Raw genomic sequence first — 26317 nt, 5'->3', positions numbered from 1 at the left:
TTAATTATCTACCAACGATACGAAGGAATAGTAGCTTTCTACCTAACCGACTAATAATATATCTGCTTGAAAGTTCAATTATTATGGTTTATTAATAATCAGCAAGTAGTTGTCGTTGTTCTAATTTATAAATAAAACATGTCGTTAATTTTTCAGGTTTGTAAACCGATTTTTACCAAATTTTACAACAGCGCAGGACAGAATTATAGCTCTTCGGCCAATCCAACGATAGAGGAAGTGGACTGACTGAATATTTACCCTCGGTTGGTTATACCGCGTACCGCCGGTGCTTAGATGACACTTTTCACGCGATATTCAAAATTCATCGTTAATATTTTTCGCGCGACTCTATATTAAACGAGCTTAATTCAGAACGATCAAAATATTTGTGAACCCAAGACTATTGAACGCTTGTAAGCAATTAAAACAGTTCACAAGGTTGAATCATAGAATAAACGGCTCCACGTTAATTTCCAACGCATTATTTATTGCAAGCGAGTTTGGGAAAGGTATTTATCGTAATGATTTCGTAATACATTCGAGATATGCGATAATATTGTCAGACTAATACAACGACCTAACGTCGCCGCTTACGTGTATATGACGCACGTATCAATGTGTATACAGCGTGTAAACTGTTTCATCAAACGGGTCCTTCTCGCATCACGTTAAAAATTAATATTGTTTATGCGTGTAAAGAATATGTACACAAAAGGGGGAAGGGAGACACTATTAAATATTTAATGAACTTAGCGTACAGGTAAATATAGCCTACGCATTAATGGAACGTTTCTTCTCGTAAAAAATAGATTATGCAGAGCACCATGGTTTCTTCATCGTATTAATCATCAACGTCTTCCGTTTTTCTCTTTTTTCCATTTTCTACTTTTTGCTTTTTATCTTCGAATTAACTGAATTTCTTATATACAATTTTCCGCGTCGTTGTCGCGAATCACCGCGATGAATCGCGACGCTGTAACGCTGTTTGCAAGCACATTACGAAATGTGGCTAATTCCCGGATCGGACGGGCGCCGAGATTACAGTATCAGCGCCTTATCAGCGCGGTATCTTGCGAACAATCGAGAAACAAACGAGGAACAGAAACTGACTATAATGTTGTCGCAAAATTTTATGCCCTGTGCTCAGTCTTTCACGCGCGTTACAATTTACTTTTTGTTCGTTCTTCTCGTTCCGCGCGAAACGGTCCGATCGGCTGATCACTTTCTAATTTACGATCCTTTCCAATTTGTACTGAGATATTAGGTTAATTCGCGCCAGTTTTTACATTAAGTGGAATTCCAGTGGGTTCAACTATTTCATGATATTCGATCGTTAGAAATTAAGTTACAACAGATAGTAGATTTGACGATCCGAAAGTGTTACAGATTCAGCAGCTCGTAGTTTCGAGCATTGCGAAATCGAAATAGATCGTTTGGTATTCCACCTTCGTCTCTGTTTTCGCTCTGGTGCCGCCAAGTAATTTAAAGCATTCCGATATACTCGTTTATTTCAATCACGGAATTACGCAATCGCGCCGCGAACCTTTCGCTGGGTCGAGTAACAGAAGACAGATTCCATCTCGGGATCTTTGAGTCTGTCAGTAAGTATCTCATTACCGAGCTCAAAAAACCGGAGGATCCTACGCTTCAAACTTTTGCCACGTCTTCTTCGTTCTCGAATTCGTCGTCGAGATCGAGGCTGGTCGTTGCGACACGATTGTCGAAACGAAGAACGCAGGATATGTACGCAAGAACGGGACGTAAAAAAAAAAAAAAGAAAAAGGGCTCAAAGGCGGGAAAAGGAGCGACGAACTGCTTGGAAAATGACCGAGGCATAAAATTTTTCGTAAGACCACCATGGAGGCTCGAAATTATTTATCTTTGATATGTTCGCTTTCGAGAGTCCTTGGTACGGTCGTACAGAAGTAAGTAAGATCACAAGCGTCATAGAGGCTCACGAGAGCCTCTGGGGTTAGAACAAAAACATAAAAAATAGTAATCGTTGTATATGTGAGCATGTATGTATGTATAATGGTTTCGAAAGCGCTTCGAATCCGAGTCTCGTGCATATTTACGCACCTGTATCATCGAATCATGTGTGTTGTGTTGTGTCGTGTGTTTCCTATGATATATCATCACTTAAACGCTAGCTTGTTTCATCTTTTATAATTATATACATGTTACAACGTCGCTAGACATGCCTGTATTGTTCGGATATAGTATATCTGACGAGCACATGACTCCTTACCCTTTATATCACATATCGTATATAAGAAGGCACCAGAAGTAATTCTAGGTCAAGAATCATACCGCGGCTTGAGCGCCGCTCACATTATGCTAACCAGGTAATGGAAACATCCATAAGCTGTACACGTGTTTACTTTCAGTGGCGTTCGTCCAAGCGTTGCCACGAACGGAATACGTCGAAACGTAAGAGCGACCCACTCCTCGAGCTTTTCTTCCATCACGCTTTCAATTCATCATCACCGAGAAAATAACGTAATTGCAATATATTAAAATTCCGACCACCCCAATATATTTAATACATAAATCACAAGAAAGTTTCCACATTAACCGAAAGATTCACTTGGATCGAATAAATTTGATCGTTAAAGATCAATTTCGTATCACACAATTTTACACGAAGGAAACAAAATTTCATTCCATTTCGTTGCCTTATCAACGATTGTACCCATTCGTGGTGCCTACTTCCATACTTCATTCTCCATCTCTGCTCACGAACCACATGATACAATCGGTGCAAGTTTAATCAAGACTAGCCACTCGAGCCCGTCTCTGGATCACGCTTGGATCTTAAAGATCGTCCATCGTCGTGCGACAATTGATTTTACTCTCGCATAACATCACGATGAATCGATATAAAATTTTCGAATCGTGCAATTTTGCACTAGCGAGAAGAAGTCTCGATGTTTGGTCCATCTAGGACTCGAAGGATATGTACAATGAACACGTGTGTTTCTAATAAAAAAAAAAAGAAAAAAAAAAAACGATTTCAAGCTACCAGTACGCCTATTCGCTAAAGATATCACGTTCCATTCATCGATTCGAACACACGCGTAGCAGGATCGTTTACAAAATTCAACGTGTCGTTTGCAAAATACCCTGGATCTGATCGCGTGTTCCTTCCTGTCGTAAAAAAATCGTATCATGCTCGAGGGAACACGCGTTTCCAGGTATAAACAGGCGTCTCTGGTGCGATCAGATCGCGATCGGGTTCGCGTTTGTTTTACGACTAGTCGATCGCTTCCCTCAGTGCGGCAAGCTGCTCCTCCCCAAGCTTCACTTTGTCCTGAATCTCACGGCCGTCCACGATCAGCTTCGCCTTCATGTTGATGAAGTGTTGATAATCCGCGAACTCCTCTTCGTTCAGGTACTTCGACAGAATCGTCGATACGTTCACACTACGCTTGTCGATGTTGCTCTTTAGGATCTTCGCCTCTTCCAGCTGATCCATCAACTTGTCTCTTTTACTCTCCAGGATTTTCTGCGAATAAAAATAGAATGTTCTTTATTATCGTTCGTTGTTGAAAATTACTTCGAGTTTTCTAATTGCTGCAATATGTAGTAGAAGATTATTTATCTGAATTCATCGAGAAACAGTAGTTCACGTAATTGAAGTTTATTGATTTCCTCCTCTATCTGTGATTTCTCTTGGATTTCTATTTACTTTAAAGTTTTTACTGAAATTAATTTTTAACCGTGTAATGAAACGTATTGCATAAGATCTGGTCGATAAATCAAGACGACTTTCTGCCTGGCGTATGATTAATTGCACCTGCATTCTCCGTCCTTCCTGTTCAACAATTACAAATCGCCTTACGAAAGCACGTAACACCGCGAGTCGATGACAACGCAAGGACGTCGAGTAAAATTTCAATAAACGCGTATTCACTCCAACGCGGCCCGTGTTTATTTAAAATATCTTGCTTCGACGACAAATTATCGCTGTTTGCTTCGGTCTATCGACCTTGTATCCTACCCGTTTATCAATTTACGCGTACATTTCCAGAAAAAAATTAAATATTAATATCCGCGCATTTAATTAAACTATTACTCATTGTCTGTCGGTCCTTGTTCAGTAAAATTATTCATCGAATAAATTAAATATAATATTTAAATTAAAAATTTACCCTTTCCGCGTGATCAGCCGGCATTCCGTACAGAGCATTCTCGGCTCGAGCCAATCTACCGCTCAGGCCAAGAAGAAGGCTCGTGATCTTGCCTACTTCCTCCACGTGAAGCCGATACTTGGAAGCTTCTGCTGGTCTCGCGACCGCGGTGATCCTCGTGGCGACTCGCGCTCCCAAAGCTTCGTTCACATCTCCCTCTTCTCGCACGGCTTCCTGTTCCGCTCTTAGAACCACCAGCTTCTTGTCCAGCCTCATCATCAGCTCCTCCTGCGAAGAAAATCGACAACGTTTCAAGGATTCGCCCTTTTCGACCGCGTGACAGAACGCAACGGAAGCAGCCCGTTGTCCACGTTATTTTTAAGACAGCTTGATCAATGGGAAGATGCATTAGGCGACAGAGGATTAGAATCCTGATGACTTGATGCGAAAGGGAAAGCAAGGTACAATCATATGTCTCGGTTTAAGAGAGTTGAAGGATGATTATATAGAAAAAAAGGAAGAGCTCGGTTCCGGGAATCGTTCGCATAAATTAATACATTCGCAGCTGGTAATTTTAAGGAAAGTTCCTGCGATTAAAGAACGAGTAAGAATTTTAAGAATGTACTTTCAAATATCCCATGGCTTGTACTAGTTGCTGTTGTTAATTCAAGTAAACATATTTTCAGAGTTATTGATCATTGAAGAGCTTTATGAAAAAAGGGATCCATGAAACAAATCTTCGAATTGACCAAATTATTGGAATTTTAGTTCCAGTATTTTAAATTTGTGGCTATAATGGCTCCTAAAGAGCCGCGCTATGTTTAGAGAATAAATTGTATATTGTCCATATTTCTCACAGAACTGTAACTCGTTTCTCAGAAAACTTCTCGACAGATTTCGCGGTCTTGGTCTAATTAGATAGGATCGATCTAATCATATTTCCAAAAAAATCATTAAAACCGTAATATTACGTCACCGACCACTGGACGTATTAACACAACCAACTCTCTTCCATAGAAAATTCCTTACCTTTTTCTGCCTGAGATCAAGACTGTCGGTGGGAACGACAGGCGGCGACGAGTCTTCCTGCCGCGTCAACCCCTCGACGGTCACGTCACGCGTGTATCTTGTGAGGAATCTCGCCTTTCCCTCGGATGTGGTGAAGTAAGCCGATGTCGGGGACAGAGGACTCGTCAAGTCCGTCGATAATGGAGTGACCGGAGTAGAGGGTATCGTCTCGTGCCTGCAACAAGCATAGTTTCCATCTCTAAATCATTCGTTGGCGACTGGTCTTGATGTAATCCTGGCGATCACGGGCCACAAAAATCCTTGAGCAAAATTCGTGATCGTGGACGACACGGATTGCATCAGCCGGCAGCATGACTCACGATCGAATCGATCGGCACGTTTTGTACAACGGGGAACGTCGCACGGATGATTTACCGTCTCGATGCAAACGCATGTCTTGTCGCGCGGAACCACGTGGTTTCTCGTAATACGCTCTGCTCAGAGTTTGAGGAATTCGAATTGTCGTGGTTCTCCGTTCGTTAAATGATGGATGGCCAAGTAGATAGAGCACGACTAAAGTATTTAAGTTGGATGCATTCGCTCCAGATACTAGAATACTATACCATCGGAGAATCCTTCTAGTAGTAATTAACCGTTCGCCTTATAATACAATATCCTGATTAGAGTCAGGGTTACGGTTAAACGAAAACAAGTTTGATTTGAATTTTGAACAAGCAACAGCTCATCTTGATGTTATGCGTGCTTCGATTCCTATAATTCCCATTAAATTTCTGGAAAAATCGCATGGCAAGGGGTTAGTCATACTATAAGAGCGATTTTATAAAAGAGGAGAAAGTGATAAAGAAAGGAAAGCGCGGTTTGTGGCAGTTCGAAGAGTAAGCACACCGATTAGCTGACTGTAACGCTCGACTCGGCTCGCTCGTTCAACTACAGGGAATTAACGAAAAGCGGAAGTGGATGCTGCAGCGAATACGACCACCATGCCGCGTTTACGCGCAGATCTTACGCGCCGCGCTTCAAGAAGCCACCCGTGACCGCTTTCGAAAGCGTTTCTGCTCCATCGGGGTGTGGTAGAAAGCTCTTTTGCTCGGGTTCTCCGTATAGTTAACGAAGCAAACGTTACAAAGTTGTACCGGTGCCTACGGGGAAACGTTAGTTAGGCGGAACGACTCTAGGGCGTCTAGTTAGTTAGTTCGCTACGAACGGATCAGCGGATGTTCTCAAGTCGACGATTAGTTCAGATTGTACGGGAGTAGGTATTGCGAAAGGGAACATGGGTTTTAATGTACTTCTCCGTATCTTTGGTCTCCATGCTGGACGTGTTCTCGTGGCGTGCAGATTGTGACGACAACCGTGAGCTAAGATCGAGCGAAACGATGTCACCGCTAGTCCGTGTGAGACTGGCGAACGAAATGATGCGTAGACCACCAAGTAGCTAGCCTAACAATATCATTTATGGTTAGTTACGTAACCGCCTTGCGCCTCTAGTACTTTCTCCCAGCGCGTGCCAGCGAAAATATTGTCCTCGATTGGTCGGGTGGTTCCAGATTGGCGGGAAAGGGAAAAACTCGTTTCTCCGTCGAAATTAATCGGCGACAACTTTAAAAGGCACCGAAGAACGTTCGTGGCTACCTTTACTAACTTAATCGTCGAGAAATATTTTTCACTTTTCTTTCACGAGAAGCAAAATGTATGAAGATATTAAATTTTATTTCAAGATCTAATAGCCTTCCTGCGTTCTTTGTATCATTTCCAAACCAATCATCTTTTTGTCGTTAAAGAACTTTTGTGTGATACGTGACTTCAATTTTACGTTGAACATTAAAAATCATTTTGTTTGTTCAAATGAGAACAAAATTGCAACGTAAAAATTTGAGGATAATGACAGACTCATCGTCCCTTCTCGCGATCTCGTAAAACGTAATCAAACAAGAACACGAAAGAAGAAACGATAGATATATAACGGGCGATTAGAAAATTATAAATCATACAAATAGCCTAGACAATTTATCCTGTGTGTCGTCGATTCATACCTCCTCTTGAAAACGACAATTATATCCCGACGTTAATAGAGTTCGTTTAACGATGCCTGACTGGGAATCTCGCGGTCACGCCCACGTAAACGTCACTCGCCGTCCAATAAAGGTCCTTTCCATGAGCGACGACCTCTTTAGTCGAGGATCTTGTTTGCGGTGCAACGTGAAAAAGGGAAAACTCCTTGACACCGTTCCGCCGCGACCGAAGCGGGAAATTTTCTGGAATCGCGCGAATTGCCCCAATCGTGAAAATTTATAAGACTCGAGCGCGTTTTTGTAACTAGATCTGTATCTAATCACGGGGATCGGGGACACGGCTCGATTGATAATGCTGCATGGTCGAGGTGTTCGGTGAAAGTGGCAGTCGGAGGTTCGCTCATGGAACAACCTGTATGAAATATCGACGTGGCGTATCGACTGGGACGATCGGTTAACATTTATGTAACGATAATGAGAGGAAACGGCGCGGATAGCTGAGAGAACATGCAAATGATAGTTTCAAAGCTATGGAAATTATAGGATTTTGCATGGTCGTTTCAATCGAACATCGCTCGCTATGAGTTTAAAGTAATAATCTATAAAGTGAAATGCGGGTTAAAAGTATCCTCTGAATTTCAATCTATCGTGAGGTATGCTTCTTTCTACGATTCGTGACTATTATCTCGGGACTATTATCAAGTTATCATTGTAATTTGCAACGATAAACATACAAAATTTATATCATGTAGATTTAACATTTCGAACTTTAATCTATGGATCCTCGCGGTAATATTTCCAACGTCTAAACAAGGAACAAATAACATTCCTTCGTGCAACACACACGGGAATCTCCTTGATAACCAGTTTCCAAAGAGCCTCCAATTATTCGAATTACAATAATAATACTCACTTTTTCTCCTCGTCTCCGTTCTCGGAGCACGGGGTCGTCGGTTCTTCGAGGGAGAGTCGGCGCCTAGGTCGCGGTTGCAAGGTCGCTTCCACCCTGAACAAACCGGTAACATAGTCGGTAGGCTTTTTGTGCTCCGGCGCTGGAACTGATAAGAACAAATCGTTACACGGCTTGATTGTTCTGTTCAGCGAATTTCTACACGCTTGGAATCCACGTGCGAGCATATACGTTGTACATGAAAAGGAACCAAGCTAAAGGCAATAACGATGCGTAATTGAATAATACGTTTGACCCGTCGATTGGTTTAACGCTTATTAAAATAAAAGGTCGACGGCCCGGCCAGTGGACTCCACCTCGTTGCAGATGACGCACGAGCGCATCAACGAACGCGTGGTAGGTCTGTATGTAACTAGTAACTACAGAGACTAGCTTGCGTATCTTATCGGTGTGTCCGCGAGTGTCGTATGAATGGTAAAAATTTCGACAAGCCGATCGAAGTCGATGACACTAGCCAGGCTAAATTTGCTCGCGATAAGCCGTCCATGGAATAGGAGAATTACTAATATCGATGTCTGGCTCACTTTTATGCGACGTAATCGTCTTGAACGCGGGTAATCTAGGATCAGTCTAAACCAGGGATCAAAGACCTAAATGATGAAAGAATAAAATGTGACAGATATAAAACATGTCTAAACATTTTACGTTCGACTGAAAGCTAACGGTATTCTTTAACGTTTTTCTCTCTCTCGCTCTCTTTTTTTTTTTTTTTTTTTCTTTGATCAATAAGCTATCGACGAGACCACAACTCACCTAGAAGAGGCACCAGTTTGTCGTTCGGATTGAGTTGGCTCGCCAAGTCCCTGCTCAGTTCCTCACATTCGATTTCTTCTGGCAGTTTCTTTCTGCACAATGGAATTTCCTGAGTCTTGGCTGGTGTTTCGCACTCCGTTGGCTCCAAAATTTCGGTCTGCGAGGCAGCGTCACTGGTAGCAGTGTTCACTCGGAGCACAACTTCGGTACGTTGCACCAACGTCAGTCCCTCTATTCCTGGTTGAGGCGACATACACGGTGATACCGGAGGAGATGGTCTGTCTTCCTCGACTGGAGAATTCCTCGATGACGATGAAGAAGAAGCCTTCGACACGCTCGAGATCGAGGACGTCGAGGACCTCCCTCCGGATCTGGACTTACTCGACGAAGAAGACCTGTCTACTCTCAGCTCTATCTCGTTCGTTTGACTCGAACGGACGGGCGAGCTAGATCTGTTCAAGGAATCAGTGTTGTCCGTTTGTGTAGGACTGGAAACTTTTCTGTTGTTAGGTGAAGAATTCTCGCTCTTAGAGAAGCTGTTGGATAATATCCGCGGCGAAACACGAGGATCTGACGATCTACCGGACGAAGAACTGGAACAGCTTCCAGATCGTCTCGGAACGGCGCCTCTCGAGCTGTCTCCTTCCATCTGATCCGGTGTTCTAGGAGGTGAATTGCTCGGGGCTGGAGGCCTTTCCGAAACGGCCGACGCCTCGATGGAGCTTCGAACTTCGTGACCTCGTGGCCAGCAACTGTCCGTCGTGATCGTCATTGTCGTGGATGCCGACGATGTCGTAATGCATGTAGTGATCGTGCTGGTCGACGTCGACGTAGCGTTCATTCTCTTCTCGTTACGCCGATTGAGCAGCTCGATGTTCTGCGAGGTCATTTCGATGGTGGCGCTTCGCTCGCGGAAGAAATCCTCCTCGACTACCGATGAGGGTGCGTCCATGCTTCGACTCTGTTTCTAATTGTAATTTATTCGATTAATCTTTCGTTAAAGTATAACAGAGACGAAAATTTTCAATGAAATTAAACATATATAGATTCTAAATATTTCTTTCACAGATGATGAATTTTCCAACTAACTAATAAAAAAGTAATTACTAAGCTGTCTAGTTTATGGGAAATTAAAATTTTTAAAGATGTACATACAAATAGCGTAATATGAAAGAGTCTGGTAATTACTAAAATAAAATAAATACAGTAAAATATTCTTCTCTACTTCCTTACTACTTTCCTACTACGTACCATAAGAAAACAGTAAGTACTCTGCGAGTACTTCGAGAAAACGCTACTCACTATAAGAAAGAATATATCAATAATGGCTGTGCTGTTCCACTGGGGTAACCTACTCCAGCGAGGATGTATCGGTACAATACGCGCTAAACGTCCGAAAAGAAATATTACCTCTCTGTTCTGAGGTAGGGGTTCGCAACTGGCCGCCAGCTTCCTGCGTTCGCGTTCCAGCTGTCGGTTCCTGTCGTTAAGGATCTCGACGCTCTGGGGCGACAGCCGTTCCCTACGTTGCTCATAATCGTGCCTTTTCTCTTGCTGCCTCTTCTCCTGATGATGATGATGATGGTGATGATGCTGATGTCGATCCTCCAGGTTATCGTTATTATTATTCTCGCTGGTTCGTGATCTCGCCTCACTTGACTGCAGTTTCTTGTTCAAATCGTGCGACAACTTTCCGATCACCTCCGCCGAGTGTTGCTGCTGTTGTTGTTGTTGTTGTTGTTGCTGTTGCGCGGACCGTTCCTCCAGCCGATGATGAAGAGCATCCACGCTGTGAGACTTGGAAAGCTCTGGCTGTTGCGGATGATGATTGTTGTGATGGTGATGGTGATGGTGCTGCAACGGATGATGAGGCGTGACGCGCAGAAGAACCGGATCGTCGTGATCCCGCGGCGGTGGCCAGTCCTCTAGGCGAGATGTCGGTGACATGGTTCTTTTGTAACTGCCCTCGGTGTCGGGCGCTCCTCGTTCTCGACGATACGCCAAGTAAGAGGCCTTCGATTGACTCCTAGGACGAGAAAATTGGATGCTTACGTTAGGAGATCCTGATGAAGTTAGATCGCAAAGGCAGTTGTTCAGAAAGTCGTACTTCTTAAATTTCGCTACGCATTTTCCGAACAACTCAACTACTTATCGATAACCTATTTGATCGACTAGTTTCGTTGTGCAACTACAAAAACATACCCAAGGAGTTGGAACGAAAGACGAAGAGTAATTATTCGTCTAACGCTGGCTGTTTGGAAAGCTTTCACCGTGTGATTTACAGTGTGATCGATTGCGAAGTAAGACAGTTAGCGTTATAGATTAGGGTCGATGCAATCTTTAGGAATTTTTGAATTACATAACGATACGCATCGACCTAAATTCTTACGGTTTCCTTATCTTCATTTTTATTGCTGTAGGATATCTTGGCGAAGATGATCCGTCGTCTTGCAAGACAAATACTGTTCTATATTACAATCGCGTCTTCGTCATTTGTTTGATCCGGCACCACGCCCGAAATTTCCGTTATTGCTCAGCTATCAAAAATAAACGGACGAAAATAGAGCATCGCGAGACAGGAAATACGCACATGGTAAGGTTCGAACGTAAATAGTTGCGCATCTGTTCACTTTGATCGTGCGACTTGACGTACCTACGACTACAAGGTTAGATTATACTTGAATTTCCAGTTCGCGCCTGGTTAGAGACAGGTTCGTTCGAATTTCGATGAGGTTCGTTCGTATGAACTCGTGTCCGATTATCCAGAAGGCGGCGTCTTTCTAACTGGACGCGATACACGTTGGTGTTCGGAGAAAAAAGTGGACGATTCCTAAACACGCGATTTCCTCGAAATTTAGATTCCATGTTCTTTCTCAAGCGTGTCACGATTTCTTGTTTGTACTTAGTTCAGACGCAAACGTTCGAGAGCAATTACGAGTGATAAACTTACGCATAATTGCTCTTTGAACTTTTACATTCTTTTCGTGACCCGCGGAATTTTTTATTTCCATATCTTCAGCGAGAGGGTCGTGAAATGGCAATAAGCTTGAAATACAAGGCAATTCAATAGAATGCAACGTTTATGTTCGGCTGGAGGGTCCGTTGCTGGTTATCCTATTAATACTCGATAGAAATTATCTGCATACATATATTCATAAGCGTAATTACCGTGTCGTGATCAAATTTCGAGTATTGGCAGAATCGCGATTGAACGGGGTCCCCCCATTCACGGACAAGGCATAAATAATCATACGAGCCGATAGAATGGAAATTCTTTGCCGATCCCGTTTCTACGCCCATATTTAATACAATTCACCGCGATATTTACGTTTCTGCGCGTAATTGACGCGCAATTATACGCTAGAGAATTCTAATAAAGCCAGTGGAACGGGACGTTTGCCCACGTCCATGAACAAAATGTCGATTCCGGCTCGTTATAAATAGTATATTCCCTTTTATTCGATGTAATTTATTCTCATATTTGCAATGGCGCATGGGATTGGCGTTAAGGTTTGTCGAACCTATTCGTGATTCCACGAACGGAACACAAAGTGCTCTTTGGCGAGCGTGCCGAGAGTAAAAGTGATCCATTGTTCGGGCGCCTAGCTTGCGAAATTCTTACCAACGCATCCGCGTCGATTAATCGCGAGGCGTGATTGATTAATCCGCAACGATTCACTTGCCGTCCCTTTAAATAAGGATACGAAACATCCTATACTTGGATTATAATGCAAGTGCAGCTCGATGGATACCGGATGCGACGAGAGCGTGTTACGTGAATTTCAACGAGCGTTCCGGTTCGGGGAACGCTCCCGATCCTTTCCCAGTGGCTTTTCCGCAAAGACGCGTGCGCGTGGAAAGTGATCCGATCGTCGGGATGACGAGTAACGCTCTCTTTACTCGCCTAGGATCAGACGAAATTACGTAAGCAGCGTTTCGTGCGAAAGTCATCGTAATCGGAAGGAAAGTGTAACATCTGTTGGCAGATCTAGTATGTGAAACGCTTTGTTAAAGAAGAGAAAAGATCATGTAATATCTTTTAGACGAACGATTTACTAACTATTCTTTCAACGTCGGAAGAAAAGAAAGAATGAAAGAAAGAAACTAGGACGTAAGCAAATTTCTATTTTAATGTAGGTGTCAGTTAAAATGGTTCCTTGGCTACAGTTTATGGTATGATCTTTCAATTCTATCCTTCTTACGATTCGAAAGCGATGACAATCATTACAGCAATTATCTCGGTCTCGGTGCAATCGTTCGGTTGAAATCAAAGTCCGTGACAATCGATATCTCCGATGACTTATCATTAATTGATACTTGATTTCTTGCCAAGCAATAATCGACGTTATTGCGGTTCGATATCTATGTCAAATTTGCTCGTTTCGATCGAATCTGGGCTGATATTGTCATGCTCCGTCTGTCGGTATATCGTCATCGCGTGCCGGATTTACGGCCCAAATATAGGTGTACTTTGAAACGTACATGCGTAACAAGAGTAATGCGAAACATGGTTAAATAGCTACGCCTCGAGTCGCTTTCTTGAATTAATCAATCGAGAATACTATGTTCGATGAAACATGACTTGATTATAATTAGGTATAAAAATCTAATCTCTTGCGATTCTTAATTAACGAACTATATATTACGATCTATGTTTTGTACTTTCCTTGCTTGATGGGAGAAAAATAAGTTTTACGAGTCACGTGATTTTACATAAGGGGTTAAGCGAGGGAGTTTATAAGACAGAAAGGTAAAACAGAAACTTTTCTTCGAAGAACCGCTGGACTAGAAGTTCACACGGCTATCTTGCGCTGGATTTCTGTCCCGTTCTGGTTAGGAACGTGCGTGGCTGCCGGCGGAAAAGAAAGTTTTTGCCGTAACGAGGTAGTCCGAGCGAAGGACGAAAGTAAAATTTGCATCTCGATTCTAATCACGTGGTTGACTCGACACGATTTTGTCGTGATCGGACCAGAGAACTCGACACCAATCAACTCGTCATAACTTTGTCAACAAAGAACGCAAACGGGTCAAACGACTCTGTTTAAATTTCTTTTTAAAATCTTCCACGAGTTTCTGAACCACTTTTACGACCATTCTTTCGAATAATACTCATCTCCTCCTGAATACTTCCTCGTATACGTATATTTAGAGAAAATAAATCTCCTTAATTCAGCGGGACCAATAATTCGGATCCGCAACAAAGTGTGTCAAGTGAAACGCGATTAGTTCGAAACAAAAATGACCGGCGAACTTCCAAACTATCACGAGACCCGCATCAAACAACAACCATTAATTCGCACTACCTGCGTCACGCACAAAAACATCCTCGAAAATTAAAGTTTCAAAACGATCGGGTCGTTGGTTGGCAAAAAAAGGGAAAAAGGAGGATCTCACGAGAAATCGGCGCGGGTCCGATGCTCTATCATTTCCGAAGCGCGCGATAGTTCAGCGTGAGAACGAACCTGGAAGAAAAATCAGCCATCCCGGATCCCCGAGCACGCGAATCGCTTCCGCGAGCGTTGCGTTCGTACGTATCTTTGTCCTAGAATGCTCCGACCTCTAGAGCGAACTGCTCGATTCGGCTCTGCCTTCGACTTCCTTTTTTTTTTTTTCATGGCTTTTCGTTTAATCGTCCAGAAACGGCCGCGTACCGTAAACGATTCCATTGTAAAATCGCGCGTTACGTAACGTGGCCGTGTAACTCGACGTGTTGCGCAAGCGGCGCGGCGCGTGATAGCGCGAGATATAGGTATAATTTTATAAGTATATACAATTATGTAAGCGGACACAGGAGACAGGAGTCGCGACTGTAGGAGACCGCGATTTCCTGTTGCGTTCTCCGATCGCGCAAATTCATCCGCATCACCTATTGAATACTTTCTTGATTACCTCTTGAGTCGATCTCGAAACAAGCTAGAGAAAAACAACAATTTCCAGTCGGATCGGTGGAAAAGCTCGAACCCGGAAAACAGATCGCAGGGAAAGTGCTTTACAAATTACTTGGCGCTCGAGATATATGCACACGACGTGCTTTTAAACGAGGACTGGTAATAAGGTTCGTCCGTAAAATAAGTAACGAGGCATTTTGCCGGACGGAGCTGACCGCAACGGGTAGCTGGCGAACATCAGGCTTAAAAGTTACTCCTGGTAATGACCATACGTAACGACGTACACGCACGGGACCCCTTTCACGACACGTGTTTCTCCTCGGTTCCTCTTTTTCTTTCCTCTCGAATGCGGATAATTATCGCCTGGGATAAAGCACGCACGCGAATAACCAGGAGGAAGCTGTCGACGCGTTCGCGTCTTTCCTTTTCTCCCCCCGTGAAGCGCGTTTGTCCTTACGTTCTGGTGGCGATCAAGAGAGCTTAATTAAGTAGGCGTAAGCGCGGGAGACGCTACGGCGAGGATAAAGCGTTTCTTTAATCGTGAAACTATGATTTTGTTCGTTTTTCACGTTTTCTGTCTATGCTTTCCTCTTTCACGAGGTAAATGCAGAGGAGAAATCCCAGAAGTTCCTAAAAATGGTTCGTCGATTCTTAGGCTCAGATTAATAGCACGATCAATTAGGAGTCCACTTAGCGAACGTAGCCAATTTTGAAACTTTATTGCTCCAGTTTCCTTACTGTAATATTAAACTGTATATTAGGGAGCTGTACGTATTACGGAATTTGCTACGATTATCCATTCCAAATCCCCTGTCGTAAATTTCCCTAATAAAAACGTCTCGGAATACCGTTGATTTTCTCTCTTTTTCCTTTCTTCGATTATATCGGACATTGTCTAATCTGCAGGCCGGTTTTTCGACAGGGTGTTGGTCGAAGAAAATGATCGATAAAAAATCTAAAAAGACCGATTACGTAAGGCAGCGCGACTCGTTCGATCGTTAAGTTGAAATTACCTATAAATCGTGGGTCGAACAACTGCAGCCTGTCAAAAAAAAAAAAAAAAAAAAAAAATAACAATGCTGCAGCTCGGTTGTAGGAGTTAAAAGTAGAATCGGCGAATTATCGGCGGGATGCAGCTTCTTTCGCCCGGTAGTCACTGCAAGAAACAGTATATCACGGTAATTGATGGTTAGCAGCGTATTTCACGGCCGGTCGCCTTCGATCTATAGCCGAGCTCAAGTGTTGGGCGTTTATCTCCAGAAACGATATCGGCTTTGGACAAGCAGATAATACCAATGCAAACATATTGACCCGCTTTTTTCGAAATTCCATTGCATACCTTTGACTCGCGTTCTGCGATCGATATCGATAAGACTTTGCGCCGTATAGTCGATGTTTATTCTCGAAAGAGGAAAATTTATGAAGTTATTCCCAGCAATCGCTAGTGTACACGTGCTTGCAGCATTAGCGTAATTCGAAGAAATTGTAAGAGCCAAGCTTTTAAACGTTCGCGATGAAAAGTTAATTCGAAAGTGATCCAAGAGAACTGTAATCGCGTGAAACTGCCAACAGTGTTACTCCTTAATTTATATTTCATTTATATAGAGAGAACGCTATGTTTGAAAACAGCATATCTAATGCGAACGCGTTTCATTATACGCATGAATATCACGTACATCGCGAAATGACATTTACATGTCACGGTATATCGATACGAAATAATACATTACGAAGGAGCAGCGGATATTCGAGTATAATTTAAGTTTGCCTGGATCGTCACGATTTTATTCCGTGACTCTGAGGACAGATAGAAGTGGCACCAAAGTGCAATGTCGAGTACGAAGATTCTGTGTAAGAAAATTTTTGCACTTGTTAGTCCTCCATGTCGCTTTCACGAATTTCCGCTTACAATCGTTTAGCTAACTCTTTCGTGCGCTATCGTCTGGATCTGAAATAATTAGGCGTGTTGATAATGTCTTTTCATCGGTTGTCAGTTTATTGCCACGACGCGACATCGAGTTCTCGACCGATCTGGAACCAATAACGATTCCGTTCTCCTTGCCTCGATTTGCTTTATTCGACGCGATTACCAGTCCTCCGGTCCACCGATCGAGGAACATTAAATTCCAAGGAAATACCGATGCGTGTATTGTGTATCGAGGCACGAACAAGAACGAATCGCTCGTGCAGTGAGATAAACGTCGTTGAAATGTTCCTCCGAATCACGAATATTCCAGCAGGCTCGAAATTGGTTGCCTTACCAATTTAATACGTGACCAATTAAGTTCGTGCAAAGTGTAAAAAGTGGTTTCCATGTTATTTGGAGGTGTCTGTTGGGTTGTGAGAGGCCGTGTTTTAAATTGGATTTATTTATCATCGATTATTTGCGCGTGGGTATGCGGGCGAATACGCAAACCTTCTGATAATTAATTAAATGCGAGAAACACACCGAGTGTTTACTTCAATAATATTTCTTCAAGAACGAGCGAACAGTGGCGCTCCTTTACAGTGTATCGACCGATCGATTCAATAATTTAAAATTTATATGAAATATTTAGTTCGTTTCTTTTTTAGGAATCTTTGGTATATGATTTTACGATACTTAACCTATTCGCATTTCTAAAAGATGGTGCTCCGAGGGGAAGGTCTCCACTCTTTGCTTAACGAACTTTTGATTATTCTTCAAATGAAACGCTAGAACTAAAGTAAAAGCTTTTAACGCTGAATCGTTCAGTAGGCTCGTAAAATACCAAATGAAAGTCTGTAGACGCCAAAGTTGCCAAGATTTCGTAGGTTAAAGCCATTGAGGCCGAGTTATAGTTAGTAGACAACAACGGAGATAGCGAGTTACAGAACAATTATTACGACACTTCGCTAATTAACTCAAACCGAGTTTGATCACGCGTAACTTCGTCGCCGATACGACGACGACCTGGCGAACCGAGAGAAAGAGGGACGGGCGAAAGAAGGAAGTGCAACAATTTAATATTTATGAGAGTGTCGGAGCAACAGTTTAGTCATTCGGACGGATCGCTGCGGCGATCGTCGTATCCGGTGGCACGAAAGGATGCCGATTCAAGCGAATCATCTGGAACGCGCGTTTTCATGCCGTGAAGCCCGATGCGCCTATGCCGTGATGGGCTAATACCATTTGCCGCTTTTAAACGATCGCCCAACTAGAAACGTAACTGTATAAATTGATTCAGTAGCGTAACTATTTATCATATAAATCACGCTATGTGCATAATGCAAATGACAACTTTGAAGACTTTTTTCCATTTGCTAGAACGAAGTAGAAAAATTAAAAGCTGAACTCAATGCTGCGTAATCAGGAAGACTATGACAAAAATGTGATTCTCAAATTTTTGTATCCCAATCTTGCTGTTGTTTTAGCAAACGAAGACACTCTGAGAACTTCCAGAAAGGCACTAAGCGTGAAAGAAAAAAATTACACGTTTTAACGTCTCAATCACATTTTCGTCAAATTCAAAAAGTTCTTTAACGATGGAAGAATACGAATGAGATAAAAATATTCCAAAGATCGTATTGGGATTAAATATCGATACCGATATCTCGAAGCTCTGGAATTCGAAAGATCTATCACTTTATCTCTTTCATACACTTTATCATTAATTCACAAAACACTTGCGATCGAATTCCACCGAAGGCGGCCGACGTTTTAAACCTACTCCATAAACTCATAGCCACCTGTCTGCTTTTGTATTACCACTTGTCGCTAATCAGGCGATTCAAATACAAAGTCATATGGAGCGTTTCAGTCCCGTCATCGTTCCGTAAGCCGCTTGAAAGCCTCGATCAATATTATTATATCCAACCCTTTGAAGATACTCAGAAGCTCCGAATTATCATCCGCATTATCATACTTTATCCACAAGGGCTTCGTATATCGTTGAAACACAGAGAAACCCTAAAATGTTGGCAAATGATCCAGAGCAACGACTAAGCTGATTTCATGGAATCGCGGTCGCAATATCGATCGGTTCTCGCTTTCTACGTTGAAAAAGTTTATTCAGGATGCCAGGTCGAGTGCAGCGTAATCGACTTGCCTATTGTTTTCGCGAGAGTGTTGCTTCAAACGGCGCAGGTGTTAACTAAATACAAATGGCCGCGATACCTATCCAGGTATGCGTATGTAAATGCTCGCATCGTGAACGCGTTTCTACGTCGGCTTTGGTTCTTTCGAGGCTAACGACTGACAACCAGCTGTTCATTTCGGCAATTTGCAACACGAAAAGGTAATTAGCACTTACAGAAAAAGACATCACCGGACAAGGTGTACGTCAAACTAAATGAAGACGTTGCGCGTCGTAAAAAGTGAAAACAGAGGTACTGTTTGCCACGAACGTCCTGTGAAACTTTGGAAATTAGAGACTGTCGCCTTCGACACGTCCGGGAAACGATATTCGGTTCGAAGAACTTTTAATTTCCTACTAAAACAAAATCCAAACAGATTGAAGGCGTTTCACGAAATCGAGTGACCACGAGCTTTATTTCGTTTCGTTATTCGGTTTCTTTTTCTGTGGAAGCGCAGGACCGGGCGAACAACGGCGACAATGCGAGTGAAATCTCGTGTTGTTCGCGTTGCACGAAAAGTAGGTAACCTTCGTTCGCTGGCGATCTCGAAAAATGCGTTTCGACTTGAGGATATCGGATGAAAGTACGCCTCGTTACCCCGGGAATTGCAGCAGTCACAGTACTGTCGAGGACACTGTCGGCAATGTTGGGCCTTTTTACGAATCGGTAATACGAACGATTGAAATTTACGGCTCGTTGTTTCGATCCTTGGATTGCTTTTCGAGAAGGCTCGCGACGCTGCGCTGCTCGAAATAATCGTCGAATTTCGAAATAACCGTAAGGCTTGAAATTTAAATTGTTTTATAGATAACTGTGTTTCTTAATCTTGCAACGCTGTTTGCATCCAATCGTATTTTTTTATCCATATAAACCTTTTATTACCTAAAAGAATTTTTCTTTGTAGAAAGGAGAACAAATTTGAAATATCAACATTCAAGAGCCACAGTAGAATTAAAACAGTCGGTAAAAAATATTACAAAACGCAATGAAACAAATAGTTATTTTACACTTAGGGTAGCATCTTGTTACTTTAATTGTTGGCAACAAGCAATTTTCTTTGCCGTGAAGACACGGCCGTCCACAGAGCGCGACGCGTCACTCGGGCACAATTAGCAATTTTCCACGATTCGCTCGAATTTCATCGTCTGCCCTTGGTCTCGCGTCGCGAGTCACGGTTTTCGACCTCGTCTTCATGGAACCCGCTCCTGCGGCCAACGTACTTGTCTTCTCTCCTCCTACTCAGCTCTGAACACCGTGGAATACTGTTATGAGTAGCAGAAATGCTGAACAACGGGCAGCCATAAGCATCAACGAACAGGTATTTCGCTATTTTCCCATGGTGCACGGCTATCACGAATCGATCGCTACTACTTCCGTACGAATTCTGTAAGCAGTTCACTCGCAGTCTCACGAAAAACGCGTTATGTCATCGCGTCCTGGAGGGAACAATCGCCAATTACTCTATTGTCGTCGATGACGCGGCATCATTCTTACATCTTGCAAACGAAGTTCCGTCGCAACATTTGGATTTTTATAAAGAAAAATCAGCATGAAGAGAAGTGTAAAGGAAGGAAACTCAAAAGTGAGTTTCTGCTCACTTTCCACTGCCACGCTTTCATCCTACTTTGCTACCACTATCAGCACCTGTGATCTTGTTGGAAAGATTTGCGCCTGATGAATTAAAAATAGGAAATGGAAATACTTTACGTAAACGATTTCCTTCCGCCGCGGAACAAAATTTATTCGCAACAAAAATAAAAGTTATTTCCACGTATCGGAGGAAAGATGAACAATGGAAGTTTCATAACTTCACCTTTGGTCTGAATCAAGAAATTCCAGAGTGTCTTTTGTAAGTGAAACACGCCTTTAACCTGCTTATCACGAGTTTGAAGGACATGCCTGTCAAGATAATTTTAAGGCACTCGAAATTGAAGATAACTCGATAGTTGGACGAAGGATAAAGTTTCTACGAGCGCAGGCTTTTACAATCATGCGAGAATTTGCATACTTATCTCGCGAAATAGAACCTTGACGTGACATGTCCTTCACTCCAATTGCTCATCGCATTCGAAACACCATCCTTGTGTTACGCCGTCCGGTCTGGCAACCTATACCACACCCAATGATCAACGATCGATCGTTTCAACGGCCAAAAGATGCAAATGATGCATGAATCATCCTGGAAATTCTTGTCACCCATCGTATTAAAACGTATCTTAATTTCAATTCTTCGTTGATCGAAGCACAAAAGAACATCAAATTATTTGTGTTTAACAATGAAATCAACGTTCGAGCCGTCCAATACGTTTTGTTGATTTGCGTCACAGGTGATGATCGTTGTTCAAACCGATTCAAACATAGCGATATTCGTTATTACCGTTTCTGCATTTAGCACGAAACCTCGTGAATTTCTTGGCGCGCGATTAATGGAAACTAATACGTTGTTTCGGCTCATAAACCTCTCGATACGAAGGAGGATTCACTTTCGCGCGTCAGTCGACGCTTATTTCCATTCAAGGTCCCCGTGATTCATACGCGTTTATAAAATGCAATTGCACGCTGCAAACAAACGCATGACAGTCATCAGCCTACTACGCTCGTAACAGCCTGCATTTATTATAAACGAGAGGGCATAAGCGAGAGGGGAGTCGCGTTGTTTTCATAACGCGTGGAAATTCAGGTCAATCGCTCGATTCCTCATCCACGCGTCTTCACAACTATAAAGTTGCCTGTTTTCGATCTTCATGTTGATACACGAATTCCATCTAATTTTTCGACAGCGACCATGCAATAGCGATAACTTATACACCTTCAGATTTTCCACAAATTTGAGAAATCTACTTGTGATCATTATTTTAGAGATAAGATTAAGATAAACGTATCTGTGTTAAAGAACAACTAAAAGCATAAAGGAAATGAGAAAATTTTAAAACGTCGCGTCGGTGAATAATGGCTTGGAGTAACACATCAGGCAGTATTGCCTTTGTTTCAGTGAAAACCACTTGATAAAGCTCGTATCTGTGCGTGGGAAGAGTGTTATCGGCGTTATCAAGCCCGCATGACAGCGTTAACCTGCGTACTTATCGCTCGCCCTCGGTAATATATTTCGTCCGAACTTTCAAACGCGTTGCGTACTATTTACCGGGTTCTTCTTGTATGCGTATACCCCTAGAAAAATTCTACAGACGTCGTACAACAACGATTCGTGCTTAGTGCATTCGTTTCTGGCCTCGATAAATTACGTTGCGTCCTTGGCGCCCTGATACAATCCCTGGAAGATCCTTGCAGGATGTTGCCGTAAAAAGAGGAGGAACATTTGCTACACGATTTCGCTTCGATCAGAATCCTCCATTTAATTACAAACAACGTTAATTACTCTCCGAACGACACTCGTGAATTAAAAGAACGGCGGTAAACGCGTAATAGATCATCTTGCAGCGGCTGGTCGCGAGAGCAATTAAGGCATTTGTCAGCGCTTGACTTCGCGTCCGAGACCAACGAAAGGAAAATTATCCTTGAAAGTTACGGGCTAATTATCAGATAGAAATTGGTGTTCAGCGCTCGCTGTATACTCATAATATCGCATAATAATCGATTTCAGCAAGTTAACTCGACGATTTACTTCACACTTCTTTGAAGGTTCCGCAAATAGTACGATACTGAAATTTCTATGCGTCCGTTTCACGCGACACATTCTAAAACGATAAACCGTGCACTTGACATGTATTCTAAAAGCGACGCTAGTCGTTGAATTAACTTTACGAGGGGCCGACGTTTTCGTTGTTATGTCATTAAACGTAGCGTGACGCACTGGTGCAAGTCCATGATGGTTTTTTACGTAATCCCACGAAGTCTGCGGGACAGGGTCGCGACACGTTTCACCGTAATAAAAAGTGCGCGTTTACGAGCCGGCCAACAACACGAACACGTGGCTATCAATCGACTTTCACGTTCTTACAGGTTAGAGATAGGCCGAACCGCAACGATCGGCCACTCTACTCGTTTCTGAAATTTTTCGCTTTACTCTGGTCGCGTTAATTCTGTGGTAAAGTCAGGTACAACTTGGTAGAAGAAGCGTATAGACCGATACCTCGAGATCCGATAAGAAGCGACCTGTGGACTCGTGTCGAATTTCTCAGGGAAACGTGAAACCTTGGTCGAATTCGCCGCTAGCGACGAGCATGATGAAATATAAACTGCGAATTTTACCATATCGAAAGTTCGATCTGACTTGCATAATTCGTGAGTTTGTATGAAAAAGTAAGAAAGCCTAGGAAGATATGATTGGAGCATTCTAAAATCCAAATCCTTCGAATCGTGTGAACACGAGTTCGCAATAATTCCGAAACATGCAACGCTTTCACGAATCCATCGCAAATACTCGTGAAAACCGTCTTCGAAAACCCGAAACTATTAGCAGAATCAGCCCGCATAAAATTGAATTCGCTCGTGGTTATCGAGCCACTTACGAACAGTTACCTTCGCTCTATCGATTCCTCGTCAGTGTTTCGATAACATTCAAATGACAGCGCTTCCAATTATGCATTAGTCATAGCACCTTGTACGCAATAACAGCGAGTAGCAGTACAAAGATGGTACCATCAACAATCACGAAACCTTTCACGAAAAGACGTCGTGTAATTTCATCGGCTCGTCAATTCGCTACGTCAACGTGATCAGGGTAAATAAAATGGTCGATGATCGGCTTCGTGGCCTTGACAGAGCCGCGAACGACCGTAAAGAGGAGGCTGCTACCAGGTTGCGTAGTATGTTCCTTGCAAACGACGTATAGTGATTCATGCTCGACCACGCGACCCTCGTTCGTCCGCCATAACGGTTTCAACGTCGATTAAAATACGTAATGGACACCTTAATTGGCGAGCGACACGTAACGCGTGCCTGCACGATCTAAAATCGCGGAAGTCGCGGTTGTAAAGCGTCGTCTACTTTCCCACGCTTCGAATTAATTGCTGACTGACAGACACCGTGAAGGTTTTTCTTTTTGCGTGCTCAGTAATTCATACATTTGCCATTCTAGAAATAGTTACTGTGGTTTCTGACAAGTGGCTATAATATATATTTTCAATAGGAAGGATGACAAGAGCACGTGGCAGTCAACAACTGACGAATGTTGATGGTCATAAACCGAGAAACGTTTGAAAACACGAAATCGGAGTCGATCTAAACTCGTTTCATCGATCTAGATCGATTGCCTGGTCATTTGAGTAATGCCTCGAACGAGTTGGTTACAGAAGCTAGTCTAATTGAATTTGATCTATTCGAGCTGTTTAAAACGTGTCAGCGAACTCGAATTTCTTCGACGATTCGATGTCTGTTTAAGCTGTTATTCGACTGTGGCTCGGTTCTCGAATTATTCAACTTATTTGTTCGGATCGATTTCACTCGATTCCATCTCCATTCGAACCTCCAATTACAAATGAACCGATCTGCTCCACCGAGAACGTAAATCACCGGGCTAGAATCGTGTGAATTAATGAGGCCAAAGCGAGCAAGCTACGCTTTAAGTTCGAGCGCATAAAACGCAACGGCTTTTAATTGAATGAGCATCGTGCGAACTTGTCGCGTGTTCAGTTGCTTGTGGCACGCAAACCTGCCCGTTTCTACCTTTAGTTCATTAATAAAAACGACGATAAAAAAGGACGTCGGGACGAAGATGCGAACGGTGAATGAATTATACAGATCAGTCTTCGTATTAACGTGGAACAGAAAGAATCGTTCAATAAAAGACAGATATGAAAGTTATATAAAAGTGACGGATGAGACAACTCGAATCTTTCATTTGGAATAATAAATCTGATTGACGCGTATCCACCTCGCATATTGCTCGACGAATCACATGCGTTCTCAGAGGTGGAACAGCAGGAAGCTGAAAGTGCAACGGGACATGTGTCAAAAAGAGATACTCTGAATGTCGACACCCACGCACGTGCTGACCATGTCAATCAAGCAAGAACGATTTCTACTGAAAAGACAGCTCGATGTGTTGATTGGAACAACATTTTAAAACAGTGTTGCTCTGTACATTGATTAACTTGGACGCGGAAGAACAACGAAGACGAAGGAAGCGAATAGAGCGCGAGATTCAGGTTCTGCAACATTGCGAGATCAGTGTCAGCAGATTGGCCTCTTTTCCGATCCGGAGAAACGACTAACGCGGAGGAACGGAGCGTAAAGGAACACGTAGAAAGCATTTGTCAAGAGGCCAAGATCTCTCGGTGGCATGTTAAAAAGCGGCGAAACAAACTGGCACGGGCTATCCGCAAGAAGTACTCTCATTTTCCATGCTTCGCTGGTCGGAGACAAGGTCCTTCAAAGATTCGCGAAGATGCGTGCTAACAACAGAAGAAGAAGAAGAGTGCGTGCATTGGTAGAATGAGACCGTGGATCGACTCAGTGGAACGAAGATGGTGGAGCGAGGTTGTTCGAATAGCAGAGTAAGATCAATCGATAAATAGTTAATTGCCACGATCATCGCATGGAAATCGACTGAACTGGGATTGGCGGTAACTTCGACCGTGCGTGGAGTTGAGCATTAAGTTGACGGAAACGTGCACAGCACCTTCGACGTTTTGTCTCGCTTATATCTGCACTTATCTTTTCTCAGGAATATGATTCGTAGAAGGCTGTTCTTCGTTTTATTGCACCTTTCGTTCGCGATTTTCTTTCCACTCACGGAGACGTAATTAGGAATGACAAAGACGCTTATTCTTCTTTACGACGACGTAAAAATGTTTTAGTGCTTTCGGCGGAACCCTCTTCCGTAACAGAAGACATCTAAGCGTACGGAAATGGCAACAATGTTCAAATTTAGCTTCTATCTCCAGTTTCAATGCTACGATATCTTCAAAAAGATATATCAGTTTTCCAGAAAACTAACTCTGTGTACTTATACGACGAAACGGAAAGATGAATAAAGAGTGGAGTTGATCACTTAGGCTTCTGAGAGGCTCGTATTTCGTCTAAAAGTTCGAAGACAGCGAACAAATACGTCTGAAAGAGCAGGGACAACACTAAAAACCGGCAAACACCATTACCAGAGTGGTCGAGTGACAGAATCCTTTCTTCTGAGACGCATAATCGCAGAGAAGTTCAGAGGTTGAGGTTGTCGTGGTTTTGTCGTGGTTTTGTCATGTCTTGAAAATCGATGTACCCACACCGGGGATGGCAATCTCGAGACCTCGCGTGCCGAGCGTTCCAATTTTACTTTTCCCGCGACTCGCGCACGATCGTTGTCTTTTCGCCTCGTGCGTCTGTACGTTCCCGCTCGCTGTCTGGCGATACGTTCCAACCGCGAACAAACGAAGGCTCGGGTGAGAGTACATCGTCGCAGGATGCAATCTCGTGTGGCAAGTGATCGAGGTTATTTATAGACTAATTCAACCGTGAAACTATGAGCGATAATGGAGACGGGAGCAAGAA

The 26317-nt window shown here is 43.0% G+C and overlaps 2 protein-coding genes across 10 annotated transcripts in view; one reads left to right on the top strand and one right to left on the bottom strand.

Moving 5' to 3' along the window:
• The window catches only part of LOC122569289 (heat shock 70 kDa protein cognate 4-like), a 64211-nt gene extending 62426 nt beyond the window's left edge, over positions 1–1785 (top strand). For all 6 annotated transcript variants that reach the window (XM_043730109.1, XM_043730107.1, XM_043730110.1 and 3 more), the window contains one exon: positions 157–1785. In XM_043730109.1, coding sequence (XP_043586044.1) covers positions 157–246 — 90 coding nt within the window. In that variant the 3' untranslated portion in view covers positions 247–1785. The remainder of the gene's footprint in view (positions 1–156) is intronic.
• The window catches only part of LOC122569287, a 164472-nt gene continuing 138621 nt past the window's right edge, over positions 467–26317 (bottom strand). For all 4 annotated transcript variants that reach the window (XM_043730100.1, XM_043730102.1, XM_043730104.1 and 1 more), the window contains 6 exons: positions 10305–10920; positions 8895–9861; positions 8085–8229; positions 5160–5373; positions 4152–4418; positions 467–3505 (listed from right to left, as the gene is read on the bottom strand). In XM_043730100.1, the coding sequence (XP_043586035.1) occupies positions 3254–3505; positions 4152–4418; positions 5160–5373; positions 8085–8229; positions 8895–9861; positions 10305–10920 (2461 nt within the window). In that variant the 3' untranslated portion in view covers positions 467–3253. The remainder of the gene's footprint in view (positions 3506–4151; positions 4419–5159; positions 5374–8084; positions 8230–8894; positions 9862–10304; positions 10921–26317) is intronic.

Source organism: Bombus pyrosoma, linkage group LG7 (assembly GCF_014825855.1).
Source record: "Bombus pyrosoma isolate SC7728 linkage group LG7, ASM1482585v1, whole genome shotgun sequence".
Classification (NCBI taxonomy): domain Eukaryota; kingdom Metazoa; phylum Arthropoda; class Insecta; order Hymenoptera; family Apidae; genus Bombus; species Bombus pyrosoma.
This window is presented reverse-complemented; position numbering and strand designations above follow the sequence as displayed.